At 59.4% G+C, this 22,771-nt stretch overlaps 2 protein-coding genes across 2 annotated transcripts in view; both read right to left on the bottom strand.

The window, feature by feature from the left end:
- Window positions 1-218: 218 nt before the first annotated feature.
- Window positions 219-19,384, bottom strand: IL17REL (interleukin 17 receptor E like). The gene is made up of 15 exons (XM_038007283.2): window positions 19,283-19,384; window positions 15,060-15,087; window positions 6,940-7,089; window positions 6,619-6,728; window positions 6,343-6,457; window positions 6,047-6,091; window positions 5,683-5,822; window positions 5,281-5,352; window positions 5,152-5,206; window positions 4,002-4,174; window positions 3,890-3,934; window positions 3,558-3,615; window positions 3,178-3,341; window positions 2,859-2,939; window positions 219-2,600 (listed from the first exon to the last, which is right to left on the bottom strand). Exons 1-15 carry the CDS (start codon window positions 19,382-19,384, stop codon window positions 2,406-2,408), a joined length of 1,533 nt encoding a protein of 510 aa, XP_037863211.2. The 3' UTR covers window positions 219-2,405.
- A 2,485-nt stretch (window positions 19,385-21,869) lies between these two features.
- The window catches only part of TTLL8 (tubulin tyrosine ligase like 8), a 35,830-nt gene continuing 34,928 nt past the window's right edge, over window positions 21,870-22,771 (bottom strand). The window contains exon 16 of the mRNA XM_038007282.2: window positions 21,870-22,030. Within this exon, the coding sequence (XP_037863210.2) occupies window positions 21,870-22,030 (161 nt within the window). The remainder of the gene's footprint in view (window positions 22,031-22,771) is intronic.

The raw sequence follows: 22,771 nt of genomic DNA, 5'->3' as shown, positions 1-22,771 counted from the left end.
CTTGGATGAGGATGTCTGGTCACACCATGTGACACTGACCTTAGCTGACTCCAAATCCACTCCCAGAGACCCTGGCCCTCCCCTGAGTCCCAAGGTGCTCCCTGCCCCCGACATGCCCAATGGGGTGTGGCCTCCCACGCCTTTGGGGTACTCTCGGGTCCAGCCTCGTGGGGATGGCTCCACGACGCCCACGGTCCAGACTTGTCCCTGATGCCGTCACCATCCAGCCAGGCCCAAGCTCCATTTTAACAGCTACCCCTGGACCAGCGTTTACTGAGTGGAGGGGACTTGCTCGCTCTGCAGTCCCCTCTCCAGTCTGTGGGGCAGAGCAGCCTCCATTGCAAGAAGGAAAAGAAGGCCCAGGGCCCATGGCCAGCTGGAAGAGGGCAGCCTGGGCCTAGACTGCGGTGGGAGTGCATCTGCAGATGGGGTGCGACCACCGCCAGGACAGGCTGGGCACAGAGCCCTGCACAGCACTCAGGTGAGACGTCCAGGCTCCAGAGGGCGGCTCAGCGGGGAAGCCAGGGAGCCTACGTGACCCACATGAGAGGTCTTCGAGGGCCGACCCCACGGCCCACTGCACAGGCCACTGCTAGGGACCCCTGGCTGGGGTCTGGATGTGCCACTTGGAACGTCTCAGAACCACACATCCCAGCAGGTGGCCCCCAGGCATGTGGCCTCTGAGACCACAGGAAGTGACTGACCCTTGCTGGGTGAGTGGAGCTGGGATCTAGGGAAGCTGAGACCCTCTGGAGGAGTCCCAGTGGGACGGGTGCCCCAGTGAAGCTCAGCACCCAAGGATGCACAGACAGGAGAGGTGGACTCCAGCCAGTGTGGGGTGCCCTGGGCAGAAACAGGTGATCCTTGACCACCTCGGGCTTGGTCAGCTACAGGAAGGGTAGGGTTGCACCCTGCACCCCAGAGCACTGGGGAAGCTCTGGGCAGCTGCCAGGGCCTTGTCTTCAGGGCCAGGGACAGTGGCCATGACCATGAATTGTCTGAGAGGGAGGCTGGGGTCCAGCACCTGGGCCATTCAGGGAAGGGGTAGCCCACCCGGCTCCTGCTATTCCCAGGGGACTCAGGATAGGGCTGAAGGTCTTTTTTGTGACCCAGAGCCCCTGAGGGCCCCATGGAGCTGTAGCCCTAGGAGAGCCAGCAGGTGCCTGGGTCCCACAGTCAGGTGAGACCACCCCATACTCTGAGGGGGGCCTGGCTCAGCTGTCCGAGGCTGTGCCTTGGCCTCCTGCCCCCCCAGCAATGTGTCCCTGGCACCTACTTGTTCTTGAGGAGATTCCTGGCCTCAGGCTGCCATCCCATGGGGGTGGGTGCAACTGGAGAGAGATGTGGAGGTGGTACTGGCTGGGGCACCCCCTCCCAGCCCTGCCCCCACTGTACGAGGCTGAGACAATGTGAGGGAAGGGGAGGGGGCTGCCCAGTCCTGGGGGTCAGTGGCTGTGGACAGCAGCCTCCTGTCTCCAGGGAGGCTCAGCAGACAAGTGAAGGAGGAGCCCACCCTGGCCCCAAAAGCAGTGTGTGTTACCCCAAGATCCCCCCACCTGAGCCAGGCCCAGTCCTCCTGCTGCCTCCAGGCCTGTCCCTGGGGCCATGGACTTGCCCAGCATAGCATGGACACTCCACAGTGGCAGGTGCCAGCCCCAGGGACACCTGACCAGCAGGTGTCCTTTGCCCCTTTCGTCTGTGAGCTGCTGGAGGTGACCTTTGCTGGGGAGGGGGACCCAGGCTTGGCCAAAAAGTATTGCTGGGAGAAGGGGGAGCTGAAGGTCTGTGGGTCCTGCCATGGCCCTGGGCATGTCCTGTGGGCAGCAGGCTGGAGGCTGCCCTGAAATGGCTGTGGCTCGGCTGAGCTGAGGAGACATTCCAGAGACCCCTGCCTGGCCCACTGGTGCTCCCTGGAAAGGGTCTCCAGAGGCCCTGGGTGCCTGGCTGTCCTGTCCACCCCCTCCCACCCCTCCCACCTCTCCCAGTGGCTCTGCGATTCACCCCACCTGAAGCTAGGCAAGCTCTTGAGCTCACAGGGAGAGTGCAGGTGGGAGTGCTAGCTCTGACCCTTCCTGGACTCCAAGGCAGAGCCACGCTCCTGACCACACCCAGACACACGTGCTTAGTTCTGTCCACTGGGCAGAGACCTGTCCTGATGTACACTGGGTCCTGGGAGCCTGGGCCTCAGTGGCTCGTTGGCAAAGGGACATCCCAAGTCACTGGTGGTTGGAACCAGAGCTCCAATCAGGGAAGGTGGACCCCCAGGGAGGAGGAGGCAAGGCTAGTGACAGAGTGAGACCAGGGAGGGTGTGCGGGAGGCCCAGCAGTATGTGGTGGAGGGAACTGCGAGGCTGGAGGGCAGTGGTGGGCACAGGCCTGGGTTTGGCACGGAAGCCTGACCTGTCTCAGGGCTGGGTGGTCTCCCCGTCTCCCCCACCCAGTCTTCTGTTCAGTGCACGCCATACCCAGCCCACTGTGGGAGGCTGGGAGTGCCTGGGTCTAGTCCTTAGCCTCCTGTGGCCCCTGAGAGCTGGGCACCCGCTGGAGCGGAAGTTGCAGAGCTGCTGGGGGACGGAGAAGTGTACATCGGTCCTCCAGCCCTGCAGGCATAAGGCAGCTACGTCAACACAGCCTCCTGCTTCCCCCGAGGATGGGGATGGGAAGGTGGGGTGTGAACTGAGCTCCATCAACACGGCCTCCTGCTTCCCTCGAGGATGATGGGAAGGGGGGGTGTGAACTGAGCTCTGTCAACACAACCTCCTGCTTCCCCCGAGGATGGGGATGGGAAGTGGGGGGTGTGAACTGAGGTCCTGCAGTGGAGGAGATGGGTAGGGGCTGGGCACAGCAGCAACACCCACCTGGATGCAGATGCCTGGGGCACAGGCCTCCTCCCTGGGAAGGTCCAGGAAGGCAAAGGCAGGGGCGGCTGCGGGGTCACCCTGGGATGGGGGAGGGCAGGTCACAGGCAGTGGGAGGAAGGGCAGATCAGGCTAAACCCTGTCCTTCTCCCACATCCTCTCAGCACAAAGCAGGGCTGGCCCCCTACCCCTCCCTGCCAGGTAGACTAGACCCTGGGTGGGCTCAGGGCCCAGGTGGGGCAGAGACCACTACAGGGAAGTGATAGGGTCCTGCCGCCCCCGCCCACTTCCCCAGGATGGAGCCCCTCTCTCGGCTCACTGAGGCTGGAGGGAGTAGGCTGGCCTGGAGTGCAGGTTGGCAGGCAGGGAGCTGTGACTTCCTCCTGTGACACAGGTGCACCTGGAAGTGGGCGGGGCTGGACGAGAAGAAGGTGGCCCGGAGGTGGCCCTTCATGGGCGAAGGGTGGATGGTCATTTTCCAGGCTGTGGGGCGTGAAGGGTGAGACTCCCCTCTGGCCCAGCACCCCACCGCCTCCCTTCCTTCCCCAGAGGGCCCGGTGCCTGCCCACTGTACCTGCCCCAACCCACCGGGTCCCCCACTGGCCCAGCACCATTATCCCACCTCCCCGACCAACACAGAGTGACATAAAGGATGTTCTGTGCTGCATCCACGCTGTGCAGGCCCCATGGAGAACTTACTTGGGAAGCGACGCTGTTCAAAAGGGCACCGCACCCAGGACCCCCAACTGGTGGAGAACTGCAAAGTGGGGTGAGGGGTGCAGGAGGGTGGAGTGTGTGCAGGGCAGGGACAGGGCAGGGACAGAGACAGGCTGGGTCAGCTTCAGGGTGCTCTGGCCCAGTTCCCCTCCTTAGGCCCTTAGCTCACCCACTGTCAGACCAGAAGGGGGCTCTGAGGGACGGCTGGGAGGCTGGGCTCCAGGGCTGGGCAAGGGCCCCTGCCCCACTTCCTGTCCTGATGCCCCCTGGCCCCTCCCCAAATAGGGCACTGGCAGGCTGTGGCAGCCCCTCACCTTCAGGCAGAGCTGGGGTTGGGTGTCCACCAGCGGATACTGCACCTGAGGAGGGCTCGGGTCAGGCTGTGGCATCCATGCCCACCCCCATCCCTGCTGAGCAGGCACTCACTCTGCGATGCACCAGCTGGCTGGATTGCTGCAGCTTACGACAGCTGGCCCTGGGCCCCGGGCGCCAGCACAGGCTCACATGGCCACTCACAGGGCAGGTGGGCTCCCAGCTCAGTGTCTGGCTCCCCGGCTGGTAGTAGACCGTGTCCCACAGCACCTCCAGTGCCTCAGTGTCTGCAGGAACCCTCCCCCAAACACAGGTCAGTTGGCTCCTACCCTTGCTGCCAGGCCCATGGGGTCTAGCACTCACTCAAGTGACCACTGGGCCGGGGTCCAGAGCAGTCCTCCTATGGGTTGCTAAGCCCTGTCCCAAGTCTGTGCATGTGTGTGCATGGGTGTGTGCACCTAGGTGTGTGCCTGTGCATGGGTGCGTGTCCATGGGCATGTGTGTGCCTGCCTGTGCATGGGTGTATTCGTGTGTGTGTGTGTGTGTGCACGTGTATGGGTGTGTATGTGCATGGGTGCGTGTCATGGTGTGGGTGTGCACGTGCATGGGTGTGCCTGCCTGTGCGTGTGCATGTGTGTGTGCATGTGTGTGGGCATGCATGTGCATGGGTGCGTGTGCATGTGTGTGTGCAATGTCGCTGAGCAGAACTGAGAGCAGGGCATCTCTCTTTTATTTTTTTCAGACGGAGTCTCACTCTGTCCCCCAGGCTGGAGTGCAGTGGCGTGATCTCAGCTCACTTGCAAGCTCCGCCTCCCGGGTTCACGCCATTCTCCTGCCTCAGCCTCCCGAGTAGCTGGGACTACAGGCGCCCCCCACCACGCCCGGCTAATTTTTTGTATTTTTAGTAGAGACAGGGTTTCATCGTGTTAGCCAGGATGGTCTTGATATCCTGACCTCGTGATCCACCCGCCTCAGCCTCCCAAAGTGCTGGGATTACAGGCGTGAGCCACCGCGCACGGCCTAGGCATCTCTCTTGTGCCCCTCAGACAGCCTCTCTTGACAGCCTTGATTTTCCCAGGTGAGCTGGGCCACGTGAGCACACACACACACACGTGCACATCCACATCTGTGCACAGGTTCCCTTGGTGACAGGCCCAGGGATTTAGGCCCCTTATCTCATCCCCCCACGTCAGTCTTCATGGTGGGATCAGCCTGGCCGCAGCCATTCCCACCCTCCCGCCCCTTGGCATCGCAGGACACTTGCCATTTTCAAAGGGGCAGATCTGGATCCGCACCGCGTCAGGGGTCGCAGACCAGCCCTGTGGGAGGGGTTGGGGTCAGCGCAGCCCGCCCACCCCTGTGTTCCCCCACCCGCCCCAAGTCCAGGCCACACCTCCAGGCACAGGCACGGCAGCTCCTGGCTGTAGGGCAGGGAGACGACCCGGGAGACGTTGTTGGCGGTCACCTGCAACCCAGAAAGGGTGGTTGAGGGGCTGCGCGGGAGGGCGGGGGTGGTCTGAGGTGGGCGGGGCCTGGGCCTGACCGGCGCGGGGACGGAGGGGGCGGGGCCTAGGCCTGACGGGGGGGGACGGGAGGTGGGCGGGGCCTAGACCTGACCGGGGCGGGGACGGAGGGGGCGGGGCCTAGGCCTGACCGGGGCGGGGACTGAGGGGGCGGGGCCTAGGCCTGACCGGGGCGGGGACGGGAGGTGGGCGGGGCCTAGGCCTGACCAGGCGCGGGACGCGGAGGTGGGCGGGGCCTAAGGTTGACCAGGGCGCGGGGCGCGGGCGCTCACTTGCACCGGGGCGCCCACGTCCTCGCAGGTGAACCGCTTGTGGCAGAGCCGCACGTAGTAGTCGGGGCTCCCAGAGGCCCTGGGCACCTGCACCAGAATCGCCTTGCGCCTCCGGTCCACCCAGTAGCTGAGCTTCCCGGCTGCAGGAGGCCGCAAGTCGGGGCCGCGCTGGGACCAGGGGTCACCGACACGGGGCTCTGTCCCGAGAGCCCCGACGTGGCGGCTCCTGTTTGGTTCAGGCGTTTGGCAGCCGCCCACCCGAGGGCCCCTCAGAATTTCCCAAACGGTGCAGAAGACCCCGGGGAGAGGAAGCCTGTCGCAGCGTCTAGGGGTCTTCGCCAGGGCGTCGAAGGAGGGAACTCACCGAGGCAGTCGGGCACGTTCCTCCCCACGTCCTCCTCTCCGCAGTCTGCAAAGCGCAGAGGCAATGGCGGGGTGCGGGCTGCCCTGCCCTGGGGGCAATCCTCCTCCACCCGCCCCCTCCGCCCCCCTACCCCCACCCCGCGCTGTGCCTCCGCCATGCGACCTCGAATTAAGCCAAAGGCCTTGCGGGGATCTGTCTAGTGTGAGGGCCGGGCCCCTGCCCTGGGAAGTCCCACCCCAAGCCAGGCCCTGGAAGCTGAACGGCAGCTGTGCCCAGGGGGGCCCTGGGGACCCTACCTTCCACGAGGTGCTTCTGATCCAGCTGGACCCCGCAGAAATGAGGGATGGTCCTCAGGGTGACATAGAGGTGCTGGGCCACGCTCACCGCAAAGCAGCCAAAGTACACCTGGAGCTGAGCAGGTGCAGGTGTGAGCTGCATGGACTCAGAGGCACTGCCCTCCCCAGCCGGCCAGCTCCATTTGCATGGCTGGAGCTCAGAGCGAGGGATGGCGCCCAGGAGGAGCAGTGCCCAGTCTTCGGGACGTGGGTGGCAGAGCCCTGCCCTGGCCTCACCTGCTGCCCCACCTGTTGCTGGTGGGAGGCCCTGGCCACCCACACGCTCTGACACTGCGTCTCCTGGGTGTCCAGGCTCACGGTGCAGGCCTCCAGGCCCTGCAGGTGCTCTGGGTGGAGGAAGGGCCCAGCAGGGCACGTCAGAGTAGGGCTGCCCCTGGCTCCAGACGGGGCCGTGGGACCCTGCCTTCTCTCTGTGAAGTGCGGTTAGCAGCGCCCCACTCCCTCACCAGGCTGCCCAGGGTTTGATGGGAATAAAAGGCACCTGGGCCCACTGCTGGACCTGTGGGTGTTACTCCCACCCTCGAGGCCACCTCTCACCATGCAGGGTGATGGAGGCGCGTACACGCAGGAACAATGAGCAGCCGTCAGAGGGGATACATTGCATGGCAGTGTAGGACGTCAGGGCCTCCAGGACTGACCCGGACATGGACACAGGGCGTGGCCGGCAGAAGCTGTTAAAAATGTTCCCTGGGGAGGGAGAAGGAGTGTGAGGCCTCGAGTTCCCTCGTGCTTGGAAAGGCTTTGTGGTTGGTTCTGTGAAGGGCGAGAGAGCCCTGGGACTGCACAGTCTTCGCTGGGGGGTCTTTACTATCTTGCCCCAAGCCAAGTGGGGAGCAAGCCCTCTGGTATGCAGTGAGCCCTGAGACACTCAAATGTCTGTGGGACCCCAGCAGTGGGCCCAGGTCAGTGGGGCAGGCTGCACACCAGTCTGCATCAGAGCAGCAGAAGCTGCTGCCCCACCTGGCCAGCAAGGGGGCAGGGAGCCCACCTTGACTTGCTGGCAAGCTCTGTCGCCTCTGCTCAAAGACGAACAGCAGAAAAGGCCAACACGGGCTTGCTGGGACACCTGGGAGGCAACCACAAGGTTGCTGCAGCCCAGACCTCTGTCCACAGGGAAGTGGTCACATCCTTGCAGGGAGGGTTTGCCCCCAGGGCCTTTTGCTCTGAGACCAAACACCATTCCAGGCAGCCGCATCAGACCTGCGCAACGGGGAGCAGGGGTATCATTTTGGGCACCAGGGGCTCAGCAATTTTGCTGCCTTTGCTCAGCCAGGTTTGCAGATGGGACTCAGAGCAGAACTTCACGTGAGCCACAGAGCCAGGCAACCCGGCATTCCACAGGAGGACTGCCACCCTCTTTACAGAAGGCCTGCCCACCGAGGCATGGGACCTCATGCTGTTGGTGAGACAGTGCAGCTGCTGCTCAGTGGAGCCTACACCGAACACAGCACTCTGCTGAGGCAGGAGAGGAAGGAATGAGAGTAACCAGGAACGAAGGGATAAGCAAAAGAACAGCAGGTGCAGCCAGTTGCAGGCAAGATTAGGCAGCACACAGGCCACAGCCTCCCTCCTGTGATAATGAGACTCCACTTCAGCCTCTGATTGTTGCAGACTCATCCTCCACAGGGTGTAACCCACTGGAAACCTCCAAAGGGCAGCTAGGGGTGTTACCAAATTCTTTTAGCTTTATGAAAACCCTGGGGCGCATGGCAATCGGGGTCCTTGGCCGCTTGCTTGAGCCTGCTCCCACTCTGGAGTGCTCTTTCTCTTCAGTAAATCTGTGCCCTCCTTACTCCATTCTTTTTTGTTGCTTTACTTGTGTGTTTTGTTCAGTTCTTTGTTCAACACGGCAAGAACCTAGACAACTGACAGCTGAGACCTTCCACCCAGTAACTCTGTGCCTCAAAGGGGCAATGGGAACGAAGAGGTCCGAACATACTATGGGTAAGAAATCCAACTCTTTCTCCTTTTTTTTTCCCCGAGATGAAGTTCCGCTCTGACGCCCGCGTTGGAGCACAGTGGCGTGATCTCAGCTCACTGCAACCTCTGCCTCCTGGGTTCAAGCAATTTTCCTGCCTCAGCCTACCGAGTAGCTGGGATTATAGGCATGCACCACCACGCCCGGCTAATTTTTGTATTTTTAGTAGAGACAGGGTTTCACTATGCTGGCCAGGCTGGTCTCAAAGTCCTGACTCAGGTGATCCGCCTGCCTCGGCCTCCCAAAGTGCTGGGATTACAGGTGTGAGCCACCACGCCCAGCCAGAAATGCAACTCTTACAATTTCCCACTGCAGTCCAGAGAGACTCACAGCAATCTGATTTACCCTCCTGCCTGAGATAGCGGGAAACCAAGGCAAAATCCATGAGCAATGGTTTCAAGACAGTGGACGTGAGGAAGTCAGGGCCGGTGAGTCCTGGGAGACAGGAAACAGTCACAGTGAGCTCTGGGAATGTGCCACTGTCTAGGAAGTGTTTCCAGACAGTGGTGGGGGTGAAGTCCCAAGTGGAGCTTGGCACACTCCCTGAGAGGAGGAACTGGGATGGAGGGTCTGGGCAGCCAGGGCCTTCAGGACCAAGTATGAGAGGGGAGAGGATAACGCAGAGAGAGAACTCTGGGGAGCATCCACTTTGCTAATACTCAGTGGAGTATTCATGAACACACGCATGTGAGGGAACACCCAGAGGTGGAGAAAGAACCACCCCAGGGAATTTGAGGGAGTGGCCGGGCGGGGCTCACACCTGCAATCCCAGCACTTTGGGAGGCCGAGGCAGGCGGATCACCTGACGTCAGGAGTTTGAGACCAGCCTTGGCAACATGGTGAAACCCCGTCTCTACTAAAAATACAAAAATTAGCCGGGTGTGGTGGCGGGCACCTGTAATCCCAGCTACTCAGTAGGCTGAGGCTGAAGAATCACTTGAACTCAGGAGGCAGAGGTTGCAGTGAGCCGAGATCGCGTCACTGTACTCCAGCCTGGTGACAGAGCGAGACTCCATCTAAAAAAAAAAAAAAAAAAAAAGGCTGGGCACGGTGGCTCACGCCTGTAATCCCAGCACTTTGAGAGGCCGCTGCACCCAATCAACAAAATTTTAAAAACCACTTATGATTATCTCAATAGTCACAGAAAATTTTTTTGACGAAGTTCACCATCCATTCCTGATTTAAATAAAAATCTTAGTAAACAGGGAATGAAATTTCCTTAAACTGATAAAGACAATCTGTGAAAAACCTATATCTAACATCACATTTCATAGTGAAAGAATAGATTATTTCCCTGCCCCCCAGATCAAAAACAAGACAAGGATCCCTGCTCTTCTCACTTCGACTCAATACTGCAGGGGGGACCCTACTCCATGCAATGGGTCAGGAAAAGAAATAGGCTTCTTGCTTGGAAATGAAGAAGTAAAGTTGTGTTCTTTTGTAGATGACATGATTGCCTCTGTAGAAAACGCTAGTATCTACAAAAAAGGCACTGAAACTAATAAATAAGTTTAGCAAAGTCGCAGGATACAAGATCAGTATACAAAAATCCACTATTTCTTTTTTGTTTTTCTGTTTTGTGTTTTGTGTTTTTTTGTTTTTGTTTTTGTTTTGTTTTTGAGATGGAGTCTCGCTCTGTCGCCCAGGCTGGAGTGCAGTGGCGCGATCTCCACTCACTGCAAGCTCCGCCTCCCGGGTTCACGCCATTCTCCTGCCTCAGCCTTCCGAGTAGATGGGACTACAGGTGCCCATCACCACGCCTGGCTAATTTTTTTGTATTTTTAGTAGAGACAGGGTTTCACCGTGTTAGCCAGGATGGTCTCGATCTCCTGACCTCGTGATCCACCCGTCTCGGCCTCCCAAAGTGCTGGGATTACAGGTGTGAGCCACCATGCCCGGCCATGTTTTGTGTTTTTTTGAGACAGGGCCTCACTCTGTCGCCCAGGCTGGAATGCAGTGGTGCGATCTCGCCTCACTGCAACCTCTGCTTCCCAGGTTCAAGTGATTCTCGTGTCTCAGCCTCCCGAGTAGCTAGGACTACAGATGCGTACCACCACATCCAACTAATTTTTTAATTTGTAGTGGAGACGGGATTTCGCCATGTTGGCCAGACTGGTCTTGAACTCCTGACCTCAAGTGATCCACTTGCCTCAGCCTCCCAAACACTGTATTTCTATACACTAGCAAAGAATAACTATAAATTGAAAATTTAGAAATAAAATAAAGCCGGATGGTTTGGGGATAAAAAGCCAGGCTGTGCTGGGGAGCGGGGCGGGGAGTGAGGGGAGTGAGGAGAGCTTCGTCCCCAAGGCTGGTGTTTCCTTCCCTTGGCGGATCTTCCCTGGGCTTGGTATGCAGCAATCTTCAGAGAAATGACTGTGCCTTAGAACTCGGTGTCTATGCTGTCATCCGTGTATGTTCGGCCAACAACTCCCCTTTAATGCCAGCACTTTGGGAGGCCGAGGCAGGCAGATCACCAGAGGTCAGGGGTTCGAGACCAGCCTGACCAACATGGCGAAACCCTGTCTCTACTAAAAATACAAAAATTTGCTGGGGATGGTGGTACGCACCTGTAGTCCTAGCTACTCAGGAGGCTGAGGTAGGAGAGGAAGGGAGGCAGAGGTTGCAGTGAGCAGAGAGCACACCACAGCACTCCAGCCTGGGTGACAGAGTGAGACTCCATCTCAAAAAAAAAAAAAAAAAAAAAACAGACAACCTACTTTATGCAAGAAATGAGAAATCTGCATCTTTTGACCCTTTCCAGAAAAAAGACAAAGGCTTATTCCAGACAACCAAGAAAGGAATCAAAACCAGAAAGTTAAAAAAAAAAAAAAATGGTAAAGTCACAGAGGAGAAGGACTCACGGTGAGCATGGAAAATGAGGACATGTACAGAGTTAGTGAAACGGGTGCAGGAGGAGAAGCTGCTCCTTGAAAAATAAAATGTACAAAAATAAGAACAGGCTCTTGTCCCAACTAAGCTGACAAAATGAAGAGGAGGCTGTGTGGAAGGAAGGGTGAGTAAAGCAGAAACACACAAGATTAGTGTGGTACAAAACAGAATTCATTGTTACTGTGTGGAAAAAGCTGTGAAACTACAATTCATCATAAACCCTTAGAAATAAATGTTTTGGCTCATCCAAAATAAGGCACATAAATAACACCCAGAGACTTACCAAAAGAGTGCCTGATAGATGTGCTTCCTCCAGGAAGGAGAACGGAGCTCAACAGGAACGAATCGGTTACGGAAAGGACCGGCGAGCGCGGAGAATGGGAAACACAGTGGGGAATTGGGAATTCAAACTGCTGTTGACAGAGGAGGAGGCTGAGGACAACTGTGTGTGTTTAAAAACACCTGGGCCGGGTATGGTGGCTCACGTCTGTAATCCCAGCACTTTGGGAGGTCGAGGCAGGCGGATCACTTCAGGTCAGGAGTTTGAGACCAGCCTGGCCAACATGGTGAAACCCCATGTCTACTAAAAATACAGTGATTAGCTGGGCACGGTGGTGCTGGGAGCCTGTAATCCCAGCTACTGGAGAGGCTGACGCAGGAGAATCCCTTGAACCCGGGAGGCGGAGGTTGCAATAGCCGAGATTGCGCCACTGCACTCCAGCCCGGGCAACAAAGCAAGACCTTGTTCCCCACACCCCTCCAAAAATAATAATAATAAAAAAAAATAGCAAAAATAAAAATTAAAACACGCTGGGACTACACTTCCCTAATGTGGGAGACCAGGCCATTTACACCAACTCAACTGCTGAAAAGTACTAATTAGGCTGGAGAAAAAACATACTTTTTAAAAAAACTTCCTAGAAACGTATGAGAGCTGCGAAACGCATCAGGATGGGGGGCTGAGGCAAGCAGGGCGTAGGAGGTTGCTTTACAGGGATGGGGGATGGAGGGAGGGTTTCTAACCCAGTGGGAGCTGAGGGCTTTGTGGGGAGGCCCCAGCACATGGTGAGGGAGAACTTCCCCAGGTTGAGCTGGGCCTTGACCTGGGTTAGCGAGAATTGCACTGATCCTCTCCCCAAAGCCCAGAGTCGCTGAGTGGAGTAGCGGGGAGTAGAAAGTTCCAGAGTCGCTGAGTGGAGTAGCGGGGAGTAGAACGCTCCCCAAAAGCCCAAAACCGAGTACAGATTCACAGCCCAGGCTGGGCCCACCAGGAAGACCCATGAAACCTCAATCTGTGAATCTGGTTTAAACGGCCCGGCCCGGCAGTCAGGCACTGCTCCTGGCACCACCCAGCAACAATGGGAATCCAACCCCCGGGAGGCCCTCCATCCTGGGACTTTGAGCCACTGAAGGTAAACAAGCACTCCAGGAAGCAGAGAGCCCGGAGTGACGCTGCAGAGAGGGTGGGCCCACGGTGTCCTCCAGTGACCAGCCACAGGCCAAGCAGGAGAAAAAACAAGCTTGAAAATACAGGCAGTGGGAAAGGCTGTGACGAAGGACCGGGCACACTTGAGAGAAACGGAATTCCTAGAAACAAAACCACCGCGACAGAATTAAAATGCAATGGGTGATTTTTAAGAGCAGATTGGGGCCGGGCGTGGTGCCTCACGCCTGTAATCCCAGCACTTTGGGAGGCCGAGGTGGGCGGAACACAAGGTCAAGAGATCGAGACCAGACTGGCCAACATGGTGAAACTCCGTCTCTACTAAAAATACAAAAAAAGTTAGCCAGGCATGTTGGCACATGTCTGTAATCCCAGTTACTCAGGAGGCTGAGGCAGGAGAATTGCTTGAACCTGGGAGGCAGAGGTTGCGGTGAGCCCAGATTGCACCACTGCACTTCAGCATGGGCAACAGAGCGAGACTCTGTCTCAAAAAAAGAAAAAAAAAAAAAGGTAGGGGAGGTTAAAGTAAAAAACCTATATGATAATTTTCATAGATGCAAACATTTTTCATAAAATTCAATACCTATTCATGATAAAAGAATGCTTAGCAAGCTAGGAAAAGAAAGGTACCTCTTTGTCTAGATCAGGGACATCTAGTGCAAACATCCAATAAACTTAACACTGAGCAGTAAACCTTCAGAATCATTACCATTAATATACCATTAATATCAAGACTCAGACAGGAATTTCCTCTTTCAACATTGCCCTTCAGATCTGAACCAATTCCACAAGATCCGCACCCTCCACCCAATGCATAGGTTTACAAGCTGTCATTAGCTGCAGAATATGTGATCAGCTATTAAAAAAAGGAGACTCAATAGGAAATCTATTAGAAATACTAAACAGGATTATATTTTTTTACTTATTTATGTTTTTTTGAGGCAGAGTCTCACTCTATCGCCCAGGCTGGAGTGCAGTGGCACAATCTCGGCTCACTGCAAGCTCCGCCTCCCAGGTTCACGCCATTCTCCTGCCTCAGCCTCCCGAGTAGCTGAGACTACAGGCGCCAACCACCATGCCCGGCTAATTTTTTTTGTATTTTTAGTAGAGACGGGGTTTCACCATGTTAGCCAGGATGGTCTCTATCTCTTGACCTCGTGATCCACCCACCTCGGCCTCCCAAAGTGCTGGAATTACAGGCGTGAGCCACCGTGCCCGGCCTTTTTTTTGTATTCTTAGTAGAGACAGGGTTTCACCATGTTGGCCAGGCTGGTCTCGAACTCCTGACGTCAGGTGACCCGCCCGCCTCGGCCTCCCACAGTGCTGGGATTACAGGTGTGACCACCGTGTTGGCCATGCTTTGCGTTTGTTGTTTGTTTGTTAATATCGTCCACTTTGTGAATTCGCATTTCATCCTTGCGCTGGGACCAGGCTGGTCTAATCTCCTCCCCTAAACTTAGAGGTCCTTGAGGCAAAGAAACATTCAATTAAAGTTTAGCCATCTGTTTTTCTGTTAAATTCAAGTAAAAATAAATAAAATACTTTAAATGACATAAGGTAATTTCATTTCTATAAAATAATTTTTATCTGTTTATCCTGCAAATATCTGTATATTTGGCTACACAAATGTCTAGAACAGGCCAGGCACGGTGGCTCATGCCCATAATCCCAGCACTTTGGGAGACTGAGGCAGGAGGATCGCTTGAGCCCAGGAATTTGAGAATAGCCTGGGTTTGGTTGACCAACCAAAGATAGAAAGACCTCATGTCTATTCTTACAAAAATAAAAAATAATAATAATAAAAAAAACCCCAAAATGTCCAGAGCAATGTTGGTCTAGGTAAGTACTGTTTATTTCTGCATGGAGGCTTTTCATTGAGCTTTAACTTTCTTCCTTATAGCGTCTGCATCACTCAGAGCCCTTTTATAAATAGATACGCTGTTTACAAAGAAAATCAAGGTAGTTGTTAAAGGCCCAGTAGGGATCACTTTACACAGGGAAAAAGCTTTGCTAGAAGAGATGGGGTTTTCCACCTGCTGCTGCTGGGCTGTCAGCCGGGCCGCGGGTTTGGCAACGAGGCAGAGGCATTGTGAGTTAAGTGGAGACGTGGGATTCTCTCTGGCAGGCCCACCTCTGGCTAGGAGCCAGGGCGGTCTTGCCCGGGTGTGGCCAGGGTCACACACACATCGGTGAGTGATGGTGGTTTGCCCTGCCCAGAAGGGAACCCCAGCTGCAGGGGACAGTGCAGGACAGACCTGCCTGCCACGGTGGACAAAGCGGCCCTGGTGGCCTGGGGTGGGGGATCCAGGCCCTGAGCAACCCCCAGGGCTGAGATGTACTCACGGTTCCTGTGGCTCCTGCAGGTAAAGCCCTGGGGACAGAACAGTGAGAGGGGTGAGTGACTGAGGGCACCCCCTTCCCAGCCCGTCCTGTTCCTGCCCTGTCCCTCACTCCTGGGGGTCCTGGGCTGCCCTCAATCCCGGCTCCTCCTCAGTGTCAGGGGCCTGGCCCAAGGCTGGCATGTGGCGGTCACTTAGTAAACAGTGTGGTCTGAATCTCTGTGGACTCTCAGGCCCCAGGTCCCCCAACCACTTGTGCGTTTGTTAAGTGGACACTAGCAGAGCACCTACTATGTGCCAGGCTTGCTTGGGAGAGCACCTACTATGCGCCAGGCTTGCTTAGGTGCTGGGACTCATGAACAGAGGAAAACTGAACCATCCCTGCCTCTCCAGGAGCTCACATTCCGAGAAGGGGGAAACAGAACAATTTGAAACCTGGGAAATCAGCAACTTATATTTTATGCAACTAAAATAAAGAGGTGGGAAAATAACAGAGGGAGCAAGAGGAGCAAGAGGGGTCCGGAGAGTGTGGGGGGTTCAGGTTATAAATCCAAGGGGTGCTTGAGGGGCCTCGTAGAGGTCAATTTCATGGACTTGGAAGGAAGTGAGGCTGAGCTGGTGGGGGGGGGGCGGAGGCGTGCAGTGCGGTGAACAGGCCCTGGATGGTCCAGGTCCAAGCTGCACTCCTGATTTGTTATCATCCCCAGCCCAACCTGACCAAGGGTGCCCAAAGAGGGGCACGAGGACTTGTGGCCAGGTTCCTGGGGGCAGAAGGGTCCTGTGGGACAGGCTGCTCCCAGACAGGCCGTGGGTGAGGCAGGAGGTGCCCGGCACTCCAGCGCTAAAGGCGTGGGAGCTGAGGGAGCACAGGGTGGCACTGGCACCCTCAAAGCAGGGCAGGACCCCCAGAGTCCAGGCCCCCTGGGGCGGCCACTGAGCTGGGGCGCTGGACTGTGCATCCCGTGGTCAACACAGCCACTCCATTCTTGAAAAAAGCTGACCCTCTACCGACGGGATGGGGAAGCCCAGGCTGTCCAGGTTGGGGTGGGGGTGGGGGGAGCTCCAGATGGAGACCTGGACTTCTGCTCCTAGCCCAGGTGGAGCATGGAAAAATAAAACTCGGCCCACTTCTGTTCCTTGAACTGTGGAGCAGGTATTACCAGTGGCTACACCTCTTTCTAAATATTTTTTATTTTGGAATACGTTTAGATTTACAGAGAGTTTACCCAGGATTCCCTCATCTCAACAGTTTCCAGGGCATTTGCAAAACCTGGGGAGCCACATGGGCGGGTGGCAGTGAGTGACACTCAGTCTAGTGTGGAATCGGGGCAGTGAGTGACAGTCTAGCGTGGAATTGGCGGCAGTGAGTGACACTCAGTCTAGTGTGGAATCCGAGGCAGTGAGTGACACTCAGTCTAGTGTGGAATCGGCGGCAGTGAGTGACACTCAGTCTAGTGTGGAATCGGGGCAGTGAGTGACACTCAGTCTAGTGTGGAATCGGGGCAGTGAGTGACACTCAGTCTAGTGTGGAATCTGAGGCAGTGAGTGACACTCAGTCTAGTGTGGAATCGGCGGCAGTGAGTGACACTCAGTCTAGTGCGTGCTCCTAGTGAGCTGTTTTCTGTTCCAGGGTCCAGGCCAGGACCCCACCCTGCAGATGGCCTCCGAGTCTTCGTTCTCACCCCACTGTCTCCACCCATTTGCCGACCACCCCAGTAAGTCCCCAGAGACTGCCATGCGTGACCCTCGTCCGCCGTGGCCACGAGACGCCCTGCCCTTGGGCGGAGTGCAGGCTGGACTCAGCGTCCTGATGGAAACCCCGGCCTCGGCCCCTGGTGGGGAGCAGGGCCTCAAACGAGGGGCTGGCGGAGCTGACCCCAGGCTGCTGAGGGCTCTGCGCAGGCAAAAGGGGCCAGGCTCACCTGGGGCAGCCTCCGGGGAACATGATCCGAGCAGGCCTCAGGTGGGCAGGCGATGGCAGCCCAGACCGGCCCGGGGAACAAAGGGAGCGGCGGAGGCAGCGCTGGGAGGCCCAGTGAGGCCACCCGTGCGGAACTGCAGGGGGGCAGTGGCGTGGGTCCCCGGCCCTCCCTGCCTCCCACCAGGTGCCCTGAAGCCCCTCTGGGCGCCCACGGTGGCCTGGACTCCCCGCCTCCAACTCCAGGAGAGAAAGAATCCCTGGGGGCTTGGAGGCCAGGGTGGGCTGGAGATGCGAGGGGCGTCCGCTCTTTCTCCTGACTTCCTGGACTCTGAAGCCCACCCAGGGCTGGCCCGGGGCCGAGGGTCTGGGGCTGCAGGAGAGGCCGCTGCCGGGGCGCAGGACTTCGCACGGCTCTGCCCCGCCCCGCCCCTCCCCGCCCCTCCCCTCCCCTCCCCCGCGGGCCACGGGAAGCGGGACCTGGCGAGCTGCGGGGAAGGTGGGGGGAGCTGGGGGGGAGGCCTGAGCCTGGGCCCTGGGCGCCTCCCCCACACGGGGTTTTCCGTCGTGCTTCTCGGGGCTTCCCAGCGGCCGGCGTTGGGGGCGGTCTGTAGGGAACCCCCGGGTCAGCTGCTCGCGGCCCCAGCCGGCTCAAACTCCCCTGCATCGGGCCCAGCCTCCCGCTGTCACCTGCCCGGGTTCCCCCCGGGCGCGGCTTTAGCCCCGGCCTCCCCTACCTGGTTTCCCCCGCCCCGCAAGCAGGGGCTCCCGCGCCCCCTCGCATCCACCTCCCTGTCCAAGGCTGCCCAGGCAGCGCCCCTACACCCACCTCCAGCTTCCCGCTCCTCCTCTCACCCCTCGACCCCTCCTGCTCCTGCTCGGCCCTCCCCACCCCATCTTCCATGAGACCCTCCCTCAGCCCCGCCAAACCCCTGCTCTCCCCTCCCCTCCAGCACTTCCCCTCCTTCCTCGCCTCTTCCACCCGCCTCAGCCCCTGCCCTTGCCCCTGCCCCTTTCCTTGGAGTACCAAGGGCTCGTCTTGGTCCCCACACATTCCCCAGGATCACCTGCCCGTCCCAGCGTAGACAGCCCCATCACCCCTCCGACCGGGAGGCTGCCTGCACACTCCGAAGCCGCCTCAGCAAAGCTTTCCAGCTTGCATTTCAAGGCCGCCTTTCCCCAGGTCTCCCAACTCAGGGACCATTTCTTCCCAGGCAAAAGTTGACTCTGAGGTCTCATCTCTCACTTCTCCTTCCCCCTCCCAGCCAGAATCCCCAGGCCTGCCCCTCCCTGTTTTGCATCTCCCCTGCAGGGTGGGATCCGGTGGACTCCCCTCCCACCTGAACCCCTCCATCTCCCCTGCTCCCACTGGTTCCCACACATCCCAGCCTGCTTTCTTCCTTGTTCCACGAATGCCCCGTGGATCTGAGCCTGCCCACGGCTCCCAGCACTCCAACCTCCGTACCCACGGCTCCCCTCCCTGATCTGAGCCCTCTGCTGGACCCATCTCAGGCCCTGCGGAGCTGCCGGGTGTCCCACAAGTGTCCCCTGAGGTGACCAGGGCACCGCCCTAAAGACACATCTTGCTCTCTGCTGTCCCCATGCCAGGAACGGTGCAACCAGCAGGTCCTCAGCGAGTCCTCCCTTTCTGGGACACCTTCCGTGCTCTTTCCATGCCTGTGTCCCCACTGTGCCTCGGCCAGCCTTGGGCACCGGCTCCCCTTCCTGGGACGTGGGGTACACTTCTTGCTGCAGGTGCTGATGAGGCGCCCTCTCCTATAAGGCTGAGTCAGCGAGCCCTGCAGCAAGATCTCACCGCCGCCCCCCTTCCCCCTGCCCCCGGCCCTAGGCTCCCAACCCAGACACCTCCACTGCCAACACCTCACTCTCAGCACATTCCCTGAGTGTTTCCTTGGCAGGTGTCTACACAAGCCCAGGTGCTGCGGTTCCGACGGCTCAGAGCAGCCACAGTGGGTGGGGTGGGAGCCCCAGGGATTGGGGTGGGAGCCCTGGATGGGCTTGCAGGCTGCCCTAGATTCTAACACAGCCTCCTTGGAGGTCACAGGTGGGTCCGAGGTGGGCTCACCCTGCCTTGAGCTTCCAGCAAACACTTCCTGAAGCAGCTCAGAAGGGTCAGGCCGGGTCTCCCAGCCTCCTTTCACCAGCTCTGCCTTCGGGCCCCCCGGCCCCCCAGCCCCTGCAACCCCTTCCCTGTTGATGTGCTGAGAGCATCAGGCCAGACCCACCTGAGGAGAAACCAGGGCCTTATCTGCCACAGTGTAGGGGCCTAGGAGGAGGCAGGAGCTTACCTGAGAACAGGAGAGGCCACATTCTGTAATCCGGGGGATGGCCAGGCTCTGGAAAATGCCCCAGGTCAGGCCCAGGAACGCGAGTGCTTGCCCAGCCAGCATCTGGCTGTGCAGTGACAGCTCCCACTGGTGAGCGTGGATGTGAGTGGGGCAAGTTTGCAGGGCGCCCTGTGGCAGCGGCTCCAGGCTGACCCTGCAGCTCCAGCCCCAAAGACAAACAGAGGAGTGGAGGCTGCTCCTCACAGCACAGCGAGCGGGACACTCCCCCTCCCGGCAAAACAGGGCTCGCTTCACAGACAGCAGCCCAGACTTTCCACCGTCTGGGGCCGAGAGACTGTGGCCAGACACTGGTGGAGTTTCTAGGTTTCCAAAGGAAGCATCCAGAAACCTTGGGGCCTTTGGGGTCCGAGGACGCCCTAATGGGGTTCCCCACAGGGCAGCCACTGGAGCAGAGATGGCTCCAGGCCAGTGGGATAGGCTGCCACCTGTGTGCACTCCCCTCAGGCGTGCGTGAGGCCAGGATGGTAGACAAGGGCCCTGGAGAGCTGGCTGGGCTGGCAGAGGGGCAGAATCTGTCTTGGGCACTCACCCCAGAGCCCCTGGCTTCAGCTCCAGCCCCTAAGGGAGAGCCCTCTCCTGGGACCTGAGACTCCACCCAAGTCCCTGGCCTCCACCTCCCCTCAAGATACAAAAGGCCACTTCCCCTGTGCGGTCCTCATTGTGAGGTCCCCCATTCCAGAGAGCAGCCCCTGAGGCTGGGAAGTCTGGGGCCCAGCTTCTGCTCAGGGAGCTGTTCCGTGTCCTCTTCTTATTTGGAGCATCAAATGCATAGGAAAGTTTCTGGGCAGAAGCTTACTGCTTCCCATTTGCCTCCAGCCAGGGCAGGGGGTTGGAGAGAACCAGGGTGTCGTTCTGGGCTCCTCCTGGCTCCTCCCTTCCTGGACAGGCCCAGAGTCCCTGTGCCCAGCCCAACCTCTATGCTGCGGCCAGGCAGCACAGAGGCTTCTGCACCTGCCTCTGGTTCTGGGAGGGCACTGCCCCATGTGTGTGCATGTGTGTGTGTGTGTGTGTGTGGTTGGGGGATGCAGGGAGTCAATAGCTGGGGAGCCTGGGAGTGTCTCGCCGGGATGTTCTGCCTGGAATACCCACAGGACTCCCCAGGTGTGGAGGGCGGCACCACCCGCAGGCTGGGAGAGGCCGTGGGCCTCACACTGTGGGCTCTGGTAGTCAGGAGGGAGCTTGGGAAGCAAGCTCCGGGGCTCGGTCCCAGGGGAGGGAAGGAGGCCGGGACCTGCTGTGACCGTGAAGTCCTCCCTCCCTCCCGCCAACCCCACTGCCCGCCTCCCTGTATCCTGGGCCAGCACCTCGACCCTGCCCCCACCTGGCCTAGAGCCCTCCATGGGCTGGAACTTATGCGGTCACTGCTGGGCAGAGTAAATGGGGCTGAGCCCGCCCCCTGCAGCAGCGTGCCTGTGGCCACAGCGCCCCGGAGAGAGTGGCCAGTGCCAGCCTCTATGCCACAGCGTGGTCAGCAGCAGGCAGGCAGGTTTGGGGGCAGCCCAGGACGGGCCGCTGTCATCCCCCATCCCAGGCCGGCTGGGGTATAAGATGGATACTCCAGTTGGGCCTCGCCCCTCAGCCTGGCCTCCAGCCCTCCTTATACCAGGGGACGATGGGAGCTGCTGTACTGTGGCAGGGGTGTCCCAGACGATGTCCATGGGCACGACCAGCAGGATCGTTGGGAAAGGACAAATGTCCCTCCCCCGTGGGCCCACTCACACCCAAACCTCTCTCCAGGCCTCTCTGGGACAGGCCCCCACCATGACACACCCATCGCCTGAAGGCACCATCCCAGCATGCCATGATGCAGGCAGGGGCTGCAGGTGGCCAGTAGTCGGTGACCTCCTGTGGGGACGGCCCACGGGATGTGGCTGGCGCTGGTCCCAAGGCCCAGGGAAGGACAGTGGGGCCAGCCTCTGCCCTCTGCCCCAGGCCCACGGCCACCCTCTCCAGCCTGCGGTCAGGGGGCTCCCGCCCTGTCTCTGAGGGCTGGGGGAGTGGCCCTGCTCAGTATCCATGAAGAGCCACGCCACGGGCTCCTGGGCAGGCCCCAGCCACCAAGATCACCCCCCGCAGCTGGACGAGGCCTGGGGTGGGGATGGGGTCCTTGCCAGTCTAGGTCCCCAGGGCAGCACGGCCACATGGCCCACTGACCATCCGTGCGCCCGGAAGCCCAAGGGCGAAGGGCTCTGAGGGTCCAACCCCGAGGGCTCCCTCCGCTCCCGCGCTGGGCACCAGGTGGGAGGAAACGGGGTGCAGAGACCCTGGGCGGCGCCGAGACTCGTCGGACGAACGCGGGAAGGAACGAACCAGCGTCTGCCTGGGATCCGGGCTGGAGCCTTCGCCAGAGGGCCCCGAGGGGCCGGAGCGGGCGCGGGGGTGCTGGGCGCGGGGCTCCCAAGAAAAACACGGCGAGGACGCGGGTTCTCCACAACAGCGCTGTGTTCTCGGCCTCAGCTCCGCGCAGGTTTCCACAAAGACGCGCGTGGCTCCGAGTCGTTGTCCTGGTCCCCGCGCCGGTCCGGACTCACGGGGTCCGCGGGCTGCAGCTCCGCCCGCCGAGCGGCACGAAGGATGCGCCCTGCAGGACCGCGGCGCGGAACGAGCGGCAGCGCTTGCAGGGCCAGGCGGGCGGCAGCAGCCCGCGGCACACGAGGCAGGGCAGCCCTCCGGGGTCCCTCGGCAGCCCTGGGGAGGGAGGGGCGCTGAGACTGCGTGCGCCGGCCCCACATCCCCCCGGCCGCGCCTCCCTCCAGCCCGACAGCACCCGCAGCGCCTACCTCCACCAGCGTCCCCAGGCCCCGCACCCCCACCACCTCTCCTCCAGTCCCCTGACCGTCCCACACGCCCCGTGTACCCTGGACTGCGTCCACAGACCCCTCAAACCTCGCCCCTGTGCTCTCCTACCCCAGCCCATCCCCGACTGCGCCCCAGGCCCCCTGATTGCGCCTAGCGCTCCTTGACCTCGTCCCCACGACCCCAGACCGCGCCCACCCCTCCCTCAATCCACACCCACCAACAGGCGACGCCCACGCCCCTCAAGGCCACGCCCCCCTGCAGGCCCCCCAGGGCCACCCTCATCACCTGCAAGACCAGCCCAGGCGGAGAGTTCAGCCCCAGGTGGCTCCCAACTCGCTCCTGCATGGAGCCCACATGCTTCGCCCAGCTTTCGGATAACCAAGACCTCCACTCAAACGCGGGCCGGGGGCGGGAGTGGGGAGTCATGCCTCCGGGATGAAGGCTCTGCGGATGGATGGTCCCCTTCTCCACACCCCTCACCCTCTGTAACACCCCTCTGCCCGGGCCCCCACCCCAGAGGGGCAGTCCAGCTCTGCCTCCAGCTCATCAGCCTCTTCCAGGCGAGTCCTGCCTAGAAGGACCCAACCCACCAGGGCATTTGGAGAAGATCAGCCCCCACCCCAACTCCTC

This window comes from Chlorocebus sabaeus, chromosome 19 (assembly GCF_047675955.1).
Source record: "Chlorocebus sabaeus isolate Y175 chromosome 19, mChlSab1.0.hap1, whole genome shotgun sequence".
Lineage (NCBI taxonomy): Eukaryota > Metazoa > Chordata > Mammalia > Primates > Cercopithecidae > Chlorocebus > Chlorocebus sabaeus.
Note: the sequence above shows the minus strand (reverse complement) of the source record. Positions and strands in the feature narration are given on the sequence as shown.

Coding starts and splice junctions, on each gene's coding strand:
- IL17REL (XM_038007283.2), bottom strand. CDS start 19,384: ATGCTGGCTGGGCAAGCACTCGCGTTCCTGGGCCTGACCTGGGGCATT. Junction 15,088..19,282: donor GTGGCCTCTCCTGTTCTCAG/GTAAGCTCCTGC, acceptor TTCTGTCCCCAG/GGCTTTACCTGCAGGAGCCA. Junction 2,601..2,858: donor CCCCAGGCATCTGCATCCAG/GTGGGTGTTGCT, acceptor TTATGCCTGCAG/GGCTGGAGGACCGATGTACA.